General features: G+C 38.5%; 1 protein-coding gene across 3 annotated transcripts in view; it reads right to left on the minus strand.

Annotated features, from left to right (window-relative positions):
- Nucleotides 1–15824, minus strand: part of CXADR (CXADR Ig-like cell adhesion molecule) — a 35068-nt gene that overhangs the window by 14310 nt on the left and 4934 nt on the right. For all 3 annotated transcript variants that reach the window (XM_034071465.1, XM_034071455.1, XM_034071474.1), the window contains exons 2-5: nt 3443–3612; nt 2538–2742; nt 1982–2146; nt 92–214 (exon numbers count right to left, since the gene is read on the minus strand). In XM_034071465.1, coding sequence (XP_033927356.1) covers nt 92–214; nt 1982–2146; nt 2538–2742; nt 3443–3612 — 663 coding nt within the window. The remainder of the gene's footprint in view (nt 1–91; nt 215–1981; nt 2147–2537; nt 2743–3442; nt 3613–15824) is intronic.

The following is a 15824-nucleotide window of genomic DNA, read 5'->3' on the forward strand; positions in this document are numbered from 1 at the left end:
CAACAGGGTTGTTTTTTCAATCTTCTAGGAGTTTAGAGAAACAAAATTACTCAGTTTTCATACACAAAACCATTACAAAGCAAACACTTACGAGGGGTGACATTCAGCTCAATGGAACATTCATCCGTACCAACTCTGTTTGAGGCAAAACAAGTGTATGTACCAGAATAGTCTTGAGAGGCATTTTTCAAGAGAAGTTCCCCAGTATTTTTATCTATAAACAACAAAAGATAGAGTTTAACCCTTTCCCAAAGTTTAAATCCATATTCAATACTACAGAATTATTAATCCAGAACAGACAAAATCCTAACTAAAAATGCTGCACTAAAAATATCCAAATAAAACAAAAAAACTATTGTGCTGCAAAATACTATTATTTGTAAATCTTTTACCTTAGAACATGGGAAAATTATTCTGCATCATTTGACTTAATATTAAGCCTATGGGCTAATTGTTCTGACAATGAATACAAACAGATGCTTAAACTGGCCAATTCTCTCATTCTGTCAGAGAATTCTAAAATACAAAATATTAACTGCATCACAGAAGTACCTCTTCTCTCTCTCTAAACCAATTCTACACAACGAGCTCAGATGCCTGCAGAACATATGCTCAGCATGAGCTGGATCTAACCTGAGCACTGTACTCCACTGGGTGACCAAGTAAGTTTGTCTATGGGTAGGAGACAATCAGTGAAAAGAAACAGTATTTCCCCAGGACTTTCAAAGCCATTGCCAGCTACCTTTGTAAGATTCTACTTTAGTTGGGTCTCATGCTTTAGCTGTCAATATATCTGCCATCAGCACTGTGAGAAGTTGCATCACAGCAACAAAGCACCACACAAATACTTGACTCTTCCTGCTAAAAAAATAAGGTAGTGTCTAGATCCTTGTTCAGTATCCCCAAACCTACATTCACAAGCCCAAAACAAACATTGCTTTATGAGTTAGTGCCACTTTTGCGTATTTCCTCACTCATTCTTGTCCAGCACTGATAGTGTCACTTGACTTTGTTACAATAAGACAAATATGGAATGTGAATAAATCAAACTGAAGCCAAACCTGAATTTCCTGATGCATAAATTACACGGGGATGGAAAACCCTTATAAGGAAGGGCCACATAACTTCTTATTCCCTCTCCTAGCCAGTTTGGCTACTCTTAGACACATGATACCACTTTGTCCTATACGTCCAACACAATGTGAGTTAAAATATGTCTATTTGTGAGAAGATTGTTTCATCTGCAAGGAACCCCTGCTATCTTAAAGTTTAAGGTTTTCATAATTACAAAGAATATCAGAAATAACTGGCACTGAGCAGCAGTTTTGAAAAATAAAAATATTCCAGAATAACTTTCACAAAGCCAAAACTCACAAATTAACCTTCTACAATTAAGTTCTCAAAATAAAAATCCAAGTACTATGACTATAATAATTTGGAATCCATCAGTCAAAATTCAAAATATAAAACTCTTTCCTGTATGTTCTTGTAAGAAGAGGGTAAGCCTTCTCTTTTGTTACTCTTGACAACTTTTCTTCGAAAGACGTATACCCCTTCTTAAACAAGTTCTGTAACTTGATCAGAAGTGAAGACCCCAGTTCAAACTTGAATAAAATTCAAGCTGAATTCCCTGAAGATAGCTCTAACACTAAGTCTCGACACTGTTCTGACTCTTCCCTGATGTCCACTTGAGCACAAAAGCAGCCAGGATCAGCAAGCAAGATGATTCTGCAGCCTAATGGAAAGAATCTCAAATGTCTCAAAGCCTGAGACATTTCCTAGTATGAAAAACAAAAAACAACAAAAATCTCAACCAACCAAAACCCAGCTCATTTCAAAGTTAGTTTTATTACCCAGTGAGAGGGCAGAAGTGACACTTGACTACTCTATACTAATACCAAGCATGAAATGCTCACAAGTCAAGCAAAAAATATGGATGCAATCTTTCTATTTGAGAGTAATAAATTGAGTTTGACAGTACTTAGCGTGGCAGTGGCAGGAAGTTCCTGTATGCCAGATACTCCAGATACTCTCCTCCAGTTGTAAGACAAAAGTGGGGATCCTTCTTGTGATACGCATTTCAAGATGACATCTTTTCCAATCTCCTGTGATCCTTCGATGGAACATTTAGTTCTTGCTGGCTTTACTAATAAACAAAGTATCACTGAATTAATGACAGTTACAATCAAAATACTTACTAGTTGTGTTCTAGTAGGTCAGTCCATTTTCCTAAAGACCAAGCTTGTGCAACAAACCATTTTTATGCATATAAAGATTTCTATTATATACAAAATACAGGCATAGATTTTTTTAAAAATGTTCATTATTCTGAGTATTATTCCCGTCATCCCCCAACAGAATGATGTCCACCCCTCCCAAAGCCTCAGTAATGGATATGGATGCATCATCACAGAATCATAGAATTATAGATTCAGTCTACCTTTGTCCAACGTAATTTTTCATTTTAGACATCAAAGATAGGATGGAATGAACACATAAAAAATGTCACTGAAAATTAAAGAAAAGCCTTATCTTACCAAGTACAGACAACTGTATTTTTTGACTTTGAACTCCAGGAGCCTTCTTCACTTTGCACTGGTACGTGCCAGTGTCTGTGGACTTCAAATTCAAGATATCCAATGAACCATCACCAGATTTGGGATCAGGATTAGTAAACTGCATCCGCCCAGTCATAGCAGCATAATAATTATTATAGATCCTGTCTACAGCATACATAATTATCTATTTAAAAAAAAAACAGATTCAGAAATCCACTTGGCATGTAAACATTCAAAAAAATTTGGTATCTTTGGATTCCTGACAGTTTCTTTCGACTGTTTTAAAAAAATCCAAGAAGCATGACAGTCAAATATCTCAATCTCCAGAATACCATCACACACAGTACTACGATGAATACTCCAACTAAACACCTGCCCAAGCAGCAGTATGTCAGCACTGACTTCTAACTGAAAGCTAACTGTTAAAAACTGCTCTGATTTCTTTCTGTAAATCATGCCTACCTGAAGGAGACAGATGACTAGATGACTAGGAGTCATCTTATAAGCCTTCCAAAGAAAGAGTTATAAACTAAGAGGGTTAACATATTTAAAATTAAATCCTCCTAAATCAAATTTAAAAAGTACAATTAAAAATCATTTTTAAAAGGTACAAAAACATAGTTGCAGAAAACTGCAGCATACTTAATCTGAGAGTTCTTCTTTAGAAGACAAGTTTATAGCACAAAATTTCTTGACAATTCCATACTCAACCTGCTATTCCAAAACTTCCACTACATTTCATGTAACTTGTACTTCAGAGTAATGTAAGATCACAAGCATCCCAATCTGAAAAGGTGGAAATTTAAAAAGCCCGTAATAAAAGTTCATACATTAACCTACTCATACAACTGAATTAATGCTGTCCAAAAAAAGTCTCTACTTACTATTTGTTCCTTCTTTTGATTATCTGATGGTATCAATACCCACTCAATATCTAGTGGGCCTTCATCTTCTTCTGAGAGTACAAAAGTACATGGCAATGTAACTTTCTCCCCTTGTGCTTTTTCAAACATTGACTGGTCAACTGAAGTTATACTCAGGCTTCTCGTTAGACCTGCAAAAAAAAAAGTTTTGAAACACTTCATAAATACATCATATACCTTTACTGCATAGAAATCATGCCATTCGTCAGACTTTGTCACCCTTAAAAGAACCTGCTCAGTTTATTACTGAACACAATGTAAAGTCAGATGCTGTTCATTTGGAATCATATCCAACAGGCAGTTACGTCTTTCAAACCATACTTTTTTTTTTTTACAGTTCAAATCCCATACAAAGCTAAACCCAAAAATTTTCAGCAGCAGTTTTCTCAGGTTAATTTTTTCCCCACAGCCATTTTATGTGTGTAGGTTGCTGCTCATCATAGCTAGACAGTCACACCGATGTTACTACAGCCACAATGGATGCAAGGTCACAAGAACAGTGCCCAGCATGGAGATGCCAGATTGCTCTGGTGGAGAATCTGTAGAATCACACCATCAATTGAAATAAAATTTAAAAGTATTATAAGCAGTGCAGTCATGCTCTAGTTTGAACTTCTGGGTTAGCTAGAGCATCTAACTTGCACTTCCTATGTAGCAGAAAAGTTGTAGTGCATTTCTGCAGTAGATCAGACTTGAACAGCTATCCTTCTACTTTACTAAAATTTTGTTCTACATTGTCTTTGGATTCCCTTCCAGATGTCAAAACAAAGGGATCTTTAACAGCTATTTAAAAAATAAAGTAATTTAGAAAGAGAAAGCACCTGACATACTAAATTCTAGACAAAAGCCTTAAAGAAAACCAACTGCAAACATACAGTCACAAATTAAGTTGGATTATTTCACTTTCTACCATTCATGGTATTACTTTGCATGGCATGCAGAGATTTAGGTGCAATGTTTCTTACCAAGCTACGTACATCTTTTCAAAGATAACTCTTAGCAGGTTTGAATCACCCCTTTTTTGACCACAGTAAGCATATCTGAGCAACTAATTCTCTGCTACTAGAATGAATTAATACCATTTTCTAAATGTTACTGATCCCCATAAATCCTTCCAAAGGATCCTTTCAGATTTCCAAGTGCAAAACTAGCCAAAAACCTCTTAAAAATCTTTAAAAGGTCATTTGACTAGTAAAATATCTTACAGTGTAATCCTCAGTCAAATTTGCCTAAACAAAGACGGTATTATGGCTAGCCACCATCTCTAGAAATAGATTCAGAGTATAACCATGCTTCCATAAAGTGCAGTAACAAAGACCACAACTTTCTAATCTGTTTTTCAGTGACTTCCATAGCTTTCTGTTCCCCTCTCCCTCGCTTCTTCATCAGGGAACTATAATACAGTATTCTTAAGTTCATATCCAAATTGCATTTCTGCATTTTTATTTTACTATATTAAAGAAGTGAGATGGGATGTCAAGTACAGTTTAGTGACTGATGATGAAATACATTACAATGTTACTTCCTTAAAAAACTCAAATCTACAACCCAGGAAATTAAAAGCTTTCATTCTACAGTAATGGTTTATCACTGAAGCAGTACTTCTGCTCTGTGACAGCATCTCTAGTAATACTTATTTACTACTTGAAGTTCCATAATAGACGACCACAGAATACACATTTGCTTTCCTGCATATGAACCAACATAGTAACCATAAGTTAAATAAAAGCAGAAGCCAACAGCCTTAAGTGACTTGGCGGAAATTTATCCCACACAGGAAACTGTTACAAACATGGGAACTTTTCAAGTGTGAATTGCATGTTCAGGCACACTGACTGCATATAAACAAGTCAATAGAAGATGAAGCACATGAACCTCAGGATAGCTCTCATTCCTGCATGTGAAGCTTGCAGCATACATCAGCTGACATAGAGATACCCAACACAAGTCTCAGAGAGTTTTTGTAAATTTCATTTCCTTTTTATATTAAGAAAGCAAGCATATAAAGCTATTTTCCACTTTCTGTTTTTAGTTTTTGTCAACATTAGAATGACAGGCACAAGCAGCAAGCGTCTCATTAAGGTTGGTATCAGAGCAAGCTGGGTTTGAACTAAGATTAGCAATATGAGGGAGTGGCAGGTAATACTAGTTGGAGATTCGCTTCTGCTGAGGAGACAAACACATCTGTTGCCAGATATGCTGGTGAAAGGGGTCTGGCCAGATTTAGCATATTAGAGAGATTGCCGAGTGTCCCCTTGGACGACTAACTACTGAACTACTACCCCTGATAATTATTACTATTGCTACTATTGCTTTTCCCACCCACCCCACCCCCCAACTGTTACCTACTCACACAGGCACCCATGCTACTAATACAGGAGAGCTGTGGGGCAAATCAAGAATGACAAGAAAACGCCAGGGCAAACAAAAACATGGGACACCAGGTGATGTTTGTTCTTGCTTTTTCATGTGAAAGGTAAAAGGCTTGTGGAGACATATCTTGCAAGTAAACAACTTGCTGCAGGATTGGCATTACAAGCAATGTTTAATTTTTATGGTCACCCCTGAGCAATGAGGGCTGCTAAGTTAGAGATGGGACCCAAGACAAAGTGCCTTGGGAACACACTCATTGGATCTGGTGACAAGCACTTTAAATGACAGGCCAATCAGGTAATGGTGATAGACATTTGCAGTTAAGTGAGGGAATATAGACTCAAACACGTTAAGTACCCAGGCTGGTGGAAGGCAGACCTTGGCAAGGATAAAACGTGTTGAAAGGGGAACCACCTCAAGTACCTGTACACAGAACTATTACTCTGAAGTAATCAAGACATGTGGGATAGCTCACAGAACTGCAGCTTTGTCACGGATGCATACAAGCTTCTTAAAAAAGACAGGAAGGAAAGAACAGCAGGTGAACTGCCCTCTACCTGAAGGAACATCTGGAACACGAAAAACTGTTCTACAGGACAGATAACAGGCTGGTTAAGAGCTTGTGGGTCAGGATTAAAGAAGAGGTCCATATGGGCAACACCACAGTTTGTTACAAATCACCTGATCACGGTAAGAAAGTAGATGAAGTCTATTTAAGCAGTTCCAGAAAGCCTCTAAAATTAAGGAGACTGGTTACTGTGGGACACTTTAACCTCCCTGACATGTACTGGAAGGGCAATACAGCAGGACATAAACTATCTACAAGCCTTTTAGAAGATTTTAGGGAAAAACTGATGCTAAATGCGTCAATCCATTTGATACTTTCTTGGAACTGCTTTCAACAAAAAAAAAGGAAGAGCTTACTGGGGATGGGATCAACAGCAGCCTTGACTGTAGTGACCATGAAATAGTGGGAGTTTAAAATCCAGAGAGGAGTGAGAAAGGCACATCCAGTACATACCCTGCACTTCTGAAGGGCAGGCTGACTTAGTAAGATTTCTGTGGGACCCAGTTCTGAAAGGCAAAAGAGTTCAAGAAAGCTGGTAGGTATTTAAGGACAATCGCTCCTAACCACATAAAAAGTACATCCCAACAGTAAGGAAATAAGCAGATCAATCAGTAGCTAGGCCCAAGGAGAAAGAAGTGAAAACAGCCTACCAAAGGAGTAATAAGTAAATATATAGTCCAGGCACGCAGCATCCTTGCTAGAGAAGTCAAAATGCAACCAAAGCTAAATAAAAGCGAGTGACTTAAGTGTAACATGAAAAGCTTCATAAACAGGGAAGAAACAAAAACGAAAACAGGACAGGAGGTCCACTGACAGCTGACACAGAGAAAACAAAAGTACTCTTTTGACTCTGCCTGGTGCAGAATGTTGGATGGCTGAAGTGATCTATGTGAAACTGATAGTAACAACACAACATTTTCTCCAAGCTTTCCCAAGCCTCACCTCCTTCAGTTTCCACTCACATCAGGAAGATTCAATTTCTTTTCATTCCCTTTGTATACTCCTCAAAATATGAGTGGATGAAGTGCAGCACCTAACTGCTAGCATGTGACAGGAAGACATTTTAACAAGACGAGTGAGGATCTGTATTTGATTTGACTATCAGCATTTCATGGAGGAAAATTCAGGCCTTTTTCAGACTTGTTTTAACACATTAGAAAGATGAGGGTTTCTCAAGTCAGTTATCCTGCTTATACAAAGGCGCTTAGCATTAAAATACCTGATTTTTAATTGTAGTAAAAAAAAATCATTGCACAGCTTTAGAGTCATAAGCTTCACATTCTAAAAAAAACCAAACAACAAAAAACAACATGCATTCTAAAAAAATCACTGAAAAAAATCAACATAGAAGTGCAATTGCTTCAAATGCATCCATATTGTTCTTCTAATATTCTGGAAGGAAGACGTGCCACATTTAGTTGGGGCAAACTGAGCAAGAAGGGACAAGCAACATTCCTGAATGCAGAATAATAAGTACTACCACTTATAAAGTTTGTATCAGAAGGTAAGAGGTAAATGTACATTTTGAATTCCAAGCATTCAGATTTAAGTTTCTTAATGTGGAATAAAACATTATTTCTCTGGGAAATTGACCCTAAAGAACACTGCAAACTGTATCTGCATGACTGAACAAGTTTTTCTCATGACTTCTGAAGGGGTGCAAATGCGTATGCCACCTTTAGAGAAACTGTATTACCTTCTGAATATATGGACAGACCTCCAAATACCGCTCAAGAGGAACATGGCTTAGCAAACCATATTATTAACATTTTTTAAGAATAATCTAGGGAAAATTAAGTATTTGATAGAATTTGATGGAAATTACTTTCTAGTATAAAAGAATCAGCACAGAAAGCAGACAAAAATCTTAAAACAGAGCAAATCTTTCTCCATTCCAACAAAGACAGAAGCAGAGCTGTGATATATACAAATAACAGAAAACAAATTTTCATTAGATTAATTACTTATGCATTTAGTGATTTCTTATTTAAAAGAAAAAATTACAAATACGGGGTACAGTGAAATTCTGGATTGCTGGCTTACTCAAATTTAAGCATAAGTTTAAACTTAGCATGAATGTTTCTGGCATCAAGCCACTATGTTACCAAAGTTTTCTGTAATCCAGCAAAGAGTACCTTCCTAAATAGGTAACAGGGGGAACAGAATGAGCTGGAACAGCAGAAGGCATGGCAGCTGGCATAACATAGAGGGGCAGGAGTCAGGGAGATCCATCACAAAGGCAGGACTGATGCCAGGTTCAAACCAATGTCTGAAACCGCAATCACTTAAGAGCACAACCGCAAAGCACATACTGCTTCCAGGTGGTCTAAGAGTCAAGCTTAGAGATGTGGCTGTATTTAAAGTCAAACACGATTTGCATTTGCACAGTACTTCATCTTTACTAGCAGGCTCTCCGAAACCCATCTTGTTCAGCAATACCTGCCTGTGAACAAACAATGGCGATAAAAAACATGCATGCTTTTTCTTTTTTTTTCATAGAATGAGGCCTTAAGTAATTAACAATGATAACCAACAATGCATGTTAGTGCTTTGAGAGATACAAGCTATAAAATTCACTTAAGAGGCACTTCAACTTGGACTATTCTTTCAAATACAGGTTAAAGATGTACCTGTGATTAAATCTTTTCAGTCTCAAGAACCACCTCTACTTTACTTCTGAATATGCCTCTCATCCACAGAAAATCTACTTTTTTTTCACCTAGCTCTAACAACATTATTAAGCAAAGTTCCCCAACTCTCCCCTTTCTCACCTACCTCCACTCCAAAGTTCTACCTCTTATTTCAAAACCACATTTCTGAAATAAGGCCCCACAGAACTGAGGGAGTCAGTTACACCCTTGGCAAGCAGGGAGTGCACACCAAGGTAGGTACACAGTGAGAGTGCCTAGATGAGGGAGACTTCCCAGTGTTTACCAGCACAGTCTAAGACAAACATAAGCCTCCTTCATGGTTGAAATCCTAAACCAAACATAAGTTTCCTTCGTGGCTGAAATTCCCACAGGAAGGTGTCATCTCACAATCTTCTGCTTCCTTACTACACTAAACTTCAGTACCCACAAGTGATACCAAAACAAGCCACTGCAAGACAGAGTGCTGCTAGTGAAGTACCTGGATTGAAAGTTGCCTTTGAAGTAGTAAAAGAATATCTGACTTCTCATTTTAGTGATTTTTACAGTACCCAGGAGCTGAGTCACACCAGTGCAGCCAAGATGACCATAGCTGCAAGGTTTCCTTAATGCTGTTTTGCACAGCATCTTGACTGACTGTACCACAGACTGAAACTTGTCTTTATCAGTGAAACCCCCAAAGGCCAAAAAAGATCTGTGTTTTTAATTTGATTGAATCTTCAGATCTGGGTTCTCACAGTTTCCAGCATCCTACCTCCAATAGCAAGAGCAAGCCCCCCATTACAGTCACAGCTTTCACAAACTTGCTCTCAGAATGCAATGAAGCTTTGGTGTATCCTTTCATATATCTTAAGCCCTACAAACTTTGGCATCATCATACAGCAAAAGATCCTCAAAACATTGTGTCCCTAGTCCTGATGAGGTCTAACACAGATTAAAGCAGAGTTAACCCCAGTTCAGTTTCTGCAGTTTTATCAGGGTTCAGAAATTCAGGCTGAGCAACTCTGGGGAACAGAGTGTGAAGGGGAAAGAGTCAATTCCACATTTTCAATGAGTGCTATTCGTACTTATTTTCTCAGCTTCCCTGTTTTCCCATATGACACATGACATGAACACCACAACGAGAGGTCACTAAAGAGTTTTTTTTAACTTAGTAAACATTAAAGGAACAATGGCAATAAAGAAAAGCAGAAATTTAAGAGCAGAATAAGTAAAAAATATAGTTGTCTTCCCTTTGGAAAGCAAATTCAACAGATCTGAGGACACCTGATGTGAGAACGAAACTCTGAAATTCTATTTTACAACCAAAGTACATATACAGTTTCATCAAATATTTCAGGACAGACCCCAAAATACATACTAGCTCAATGCACATCCTATTTTGCCAGGCACCTAGATACCAAATAACCTTCACAGCAACTTCACCTGAGGTAAGAATAAGCAAGAAATTATGAGGTAGAAAGAGATGAGGTAAAGGAACAAGCAAGCAACAGGCAATAATCCACCACAAGCTAGATAATCATGCAGCAGTGAATAAACAAGAAAAGTTAAAATGACACCACATTACTGCACCTGAATCTATAGTGGTTAAGTATCCAAACAGCAGGTTTGAGTTTAATATGTAATAACTGTAGAACCCTGCAAAGCCTTCAGATATTTAGGATAACCCACTGCTGATACAGGCAAATCACAAAGCTCTAATAAAGTGTTATCCTGCCAATATCAAAAATGTTAAGCAGTTGATGTTTAATATGCTCCACAGATCACATTTTTCCCATGCTTGACACTAAATGTGGTTATCATACAACACTACAATACAATTTTCACAGAAAAGCACAGTTCACAGTAAGCAGTAACAACAAACAACAAATCCCAAAACAAAAAAAACACACCACCATCTTAGCAAAAGCATCAAGCACTTCTGTATCTAGTATTTCCAATGCTGACATTAACATGCTACACATTCTTCTACTTAAATATCAGAGAAAAAAAAAAAAACTTGCCTCTCTATACTAGCCTAAGTCCACTAGGCAGAACACTAATTAATCCCTGAAAACAGAGGTTAAATATCCAGACAAAAGATGTTCACACCTGCATTTCATACCTCCCAGGACAGTGCTAAGTTAATCAGAGTCACAGACCTTACTTACTGAGGCCCTTCTACTACGCAGGAAAGATAACAGTTTATGGAGGCAGAGAAAGTAAAGACAACCCCAGAATCACAGAATCCCAGAATCCCAAGGGTTGGAAGGGACCTCGAAAGATCATCTAGTCCAACCCCCCTGCAAAAGCAGGGTAACCTAGAATAAAAGTACTTACCTAGAAAAGAAGATATCTGCCCCCCAGTCCTTCCTCCAAACACTGTCTCCTCCTTCACAGTCCATTTAAGTTCCATAGTAAATATAAAACTAGCCCAGGTAGCTAAATCCACAAACCAATTCCTGGAGAAAAGAGCCTGAGTTTTATACTGATACTTAGTGGAGGGAAGATTTTAAATCCCTCTCACATTTAATCTCAGCTAATAGCAACATGAAGCTGAGTGACCCAACTCCCAGAGCTCTGGTCCTGTTTTCAGAACATTTTCTACAGATGGTGCAGCTAAAAGACTTATCTGCATGGAGGAAGGCTCTGCCATAAGCTAGAAAGAGAAGGCTGATGAAACAGGTGGAGTACTTAAAGCAAAATACAGAAAAAACTGCATGTCAGAACAAGCCTGCCAAAAGTTCTACCACCTCTACAGCCCACTCTGCTGCTGCTGAGCCCCAAAACAGTGGGCTCATACTTCCATACGTCCCTTCCTCTGAGCACCACTTTCCTGAGGCACATTTAGTGGGCTAAGTCTCCCTTATTTACCCTTAAAGTAACCAATGTGACACTACTTCAGATCATGGATTTACCTTCTCCCTGTCTATTTGTGACTTTTTCACCTCTTTCCACAACTAAAGAGGACTCCACTACTAAGTCTTATATTCCTTTCTACCTTGTGACATCCAGACTCACAGAACATAGTTTTAAGCAGCCATTGAAATCTATCCAGTTCCAAAAATGGAAGTCTTGTCACTCTAAGCTCACAATTTCTACAGAACAGCTCAAAAAGACCTACTGCCCTCAGAATACCACAAACATGACCTTAAGGTGATCTGCTTTGAACAAAAGCCAAAGCTGAAGCAATCCTTTATTGGTCTAGCCTGAAAAAGCTGACAATTCAACAATAAATATTAAGTTACTGAGTATCTACCAGAGTCCACCTGAATCCACAAATCCTCTGTCAAATCACACAAGTGAAACAAAAAAAAAACAAACCCAAAACAACCAAACAATAGGAAACAAGCTAGGCATATTTCTTCAAAGAAAGAATTAAAAAATGCTTTTGGTCTGCATGTCCTTAGACAGCATTAAATAAGTAACTAGCTCTAATTCATGTAGCATTGCATGCCCATGCCCCAGTTTACCCAGTTTAAAATGTCTTGCACAACAAACTTAGAATTTAGTCATCCTCTCAAACTAATAAAAAAATTCCTAAGACTTATATGAACAGAACTACAAATAATCCCAACCCTGCAAATATATAGCATGAGTTTAATTTGATTCCAAATTGTAATTCACTGAGACCAGCTGGCATAGTTACACAAGAAAACTCACATATCACCAGCTAAAGCTTTACTGACCTTTTACTTTCTTCTTTCCCCACAACTTTCCCTTCTTCCCTAACATCCCCTTTCCCTTCAGATCCTTTCCAATATCCCTTTCCTTTTACAACTGTCCTTGTGCTCCTTACTTGTTCAACATATTCTTTAAGCTTTTTAGTTGATAAACCTGAAGTCACCATCCAAGTATCCTAGCAACTCCGGCAGCTGACCTTACTGCAGAGGAGCCTGCTTATCAAGGGGAGAGAGGGAACATTGGTATCTCATTACCGAAGGAAATTATACACTTTTGGAGGAGGGGAGGGAATATTGTAACACAAATAGAGATTAATTTTAAGCACAGGAGTACCGTTTAGACCAACATGTACAGAAGATCACTGTGAGTTCTGAGTTTAATGCTTGGTCACATTTCAGTCGTCCAGCATGACCTAATTCAACCTGCAGTACTAAGGGAATGACAACCATAATACTTTGGACTCACTGAGGTCCTGTCTTCTTGTCCTCAAGTTTAATGCCATCACCTGCCTTTACGCCAGCATAACACTTCATGCAAAGAGCAAAAACTGCAAAACGAAGAGTTGACTCTGCTAAAGGCAGACACTGCACTGGAAGTTTTGCTCTTCTCTCCTGGTGGTGTTCTCCGAACAGCAGGTAAGTGGCAAGAGCACAAAGCCACTGACAGAAAGGCCTCTGAGGCTGCCCTGGCCTTGGCAAGGGTTTGGTCAGGCTGCCAGGGAGCCCCACCCACAGAGAGCAACCACATTTCACATACAGCAGCCACGGTGATGCCAGTACAGAGTGAGTGGGGGCTGTGTAGACTGGAAGGGGGTGGAATGAGTGAAATTGCCCAACAGGAAGACAACCTACTACAGAAACAGCTGTCCTGCATCAACTGGACTCACTTAGCAGCTGCATGAAGCTGCTCTGACAAGAGGGAGAGCAGAAGGAACCCAACACCATCACTGGAAGTAGCAACAACCTCACTGGACACTTGAAATTAACCACATCACATCTGTAATGCAGCCATCCATAACGTGAAACTGTAGCTTCAGACTGCACTTAAGAGCCAGTAAGTAACCATCTAGAGATAGTACTAAGAAGTGTAAACCAAACTGAGGGCCAACCACTACAAAGACTTACTTTTTTTCCAGAGGAAAAAAAGTAATCATAACCCAAATCCTGACATGATGCATTCACTCAAAATCCTGCCTTTCTTCTACCCAGCCTACATCAACTGCACCAGCTGGTTTTGTTTTTAGACCTGCAAATCACTCATTTTCCCACTACACACTGGTATTGAAGGCTTATACAGTCACTAAGCAATCCAGTCACCTGATTTGAGGGTTTTTTTCCCTGTCAATTTGATGGTGTTTAAAAGAAAACTGAATGAAGCAGCTCTTCTGCAGTGTGGATGCATTAGGCACATTTGGCAGTCAATGCATCAGGGAGTTAAGTGCAATCAAACGCTTAACTGAGCAGCCATATTATCTTCACTTGAGTAAAGGGGTTTTGGCTCATCCAAGCTACTGAACAAGCAATGCTTTTTCCTAATACATGCAAGTTTTGAATTATGATTGAGAATTATTTAATTTAATAGTACAGAGTTGGGGTTTAACTTGTTTTGTTGTTGCTGGGTTTTTTTAAATAGAAAGGTGAAATATAACAATGACAAAGAAGTGGCTATCTGCCTGCTTTTGCTTCCCTCCATTCCACATCCTCACCTTCAGGTAAGAAACAGACAGAAAGGACTAAGTTCAAAGAATTAGAATATTCACTCTAAATAACCACAAAGTTAGCCAGTCATTAAAAAACTTAGGGAGGCTTTAAAATGTATGCACACACACACAATTTTCACATGCCTTAAAACAATGGAGATTAAATATTCCTTGTGGCTTATATTGTTATTACATCTAAAAGGAAAAACTGAAAATGCAGAATTGGTAAATATACAAACTTACTCTGCACAAGTTAGAACAGTTCTCTAGCACTTTAAATGTTTCTTGTTGATTAATCACCTTTCAGCATGCTAAGCATATGGGGCATGAGAAACATATCTATTAAAAAATGTAGCAGCAAGAAGAACTGCAAAACTTGTGACCGTAAAGTACCCCAGATGCTTCTTAACAGTAGTTAAAGGACATCACAGCATTGGTGAATGCCTCCAGCCTACAACCAATATAGCTCCAAATCTTGCCTCTTTACCACAACATCAGTTTTGAATATATGATCCAGTACGTAGATGACAAAAAACAACCGACAAAAAACCAACAGAAAAAAAAAAACACAAAAAAAACCCAAAACCACAATAGTAATACACACCACCCATGCAGGTTTGAGATTCCAGTTGACTCTCCTCTTACAATTCAGACTCTATGTCACTGAGTTGATCAGGAAAAGGAACAGGTAAAAAATTGACCTCACAAAAATGTGTCATTTTTCAGACTAAGAAACTCCCTGGACTGGCTCACCATGGAGCCAGACAAATGTGACATACAACACAAAATGGGATGCAAAAATAATCTCTGAGTTAACATCTAGCCATTCAACTGACTGCCTGATCCAGCAACCTCATCAGTCTTCCTAGCTAAGCCCCCCCACATGCCAAGGTTATACAAACATTTTTCTCCTATGGGAGAACAGCAATCAAGCAGAATGGGTTTTCCTCCTAATGTTCTTCTGCTATCCTTCCTGTCACTCCTTTCTGCCCTGTACCTAGACAACTTTTTGGCAATACTTTGTATTAAATCATGCAATCTAACCAGTTAAAAAGAATTAATGAAAGTTCTAAGCACCTCTACTCAGACCCATTCACCACACGCACAATCAAATTGTCTAGTAAAGGAAATAACCAACAAGGATGCTGAGGCTGCTAATGAAACAGGTTTTCATAGAACTATAGCTTCACTGCCACTTACTCCCATGGCAACAAGCTGAAGTGGCTCTTCTTAAACCATGCCCTGAAAGATGCAAATGAGTAAAATGAGGAATTCCCTAGACAGAAAGAAAGGAGGGGGGGGGGGGAAGAGGAAAGAAAGAAAAAAGGAAGCACAACTAAACTGATTGGGGGTGCATTCTTATAAGTTGGTGAGCCACAGAATTGTTGAAAT

This window comes from Melopsittacus undulatus, chromosome 2, assembly GCF_012275295.1.
Source record: "Melopsittacus undulatus isolate bMelUnd1 chromosome 2, bMelUnd1.mat.Z, whole genome shotgun sequence".
NCBI lineage: Eukaryota > Metazoa > Chordata > Aves > Psittaciformes > Psittaculidae > Melopsittacus > Melopsittacus undulatus.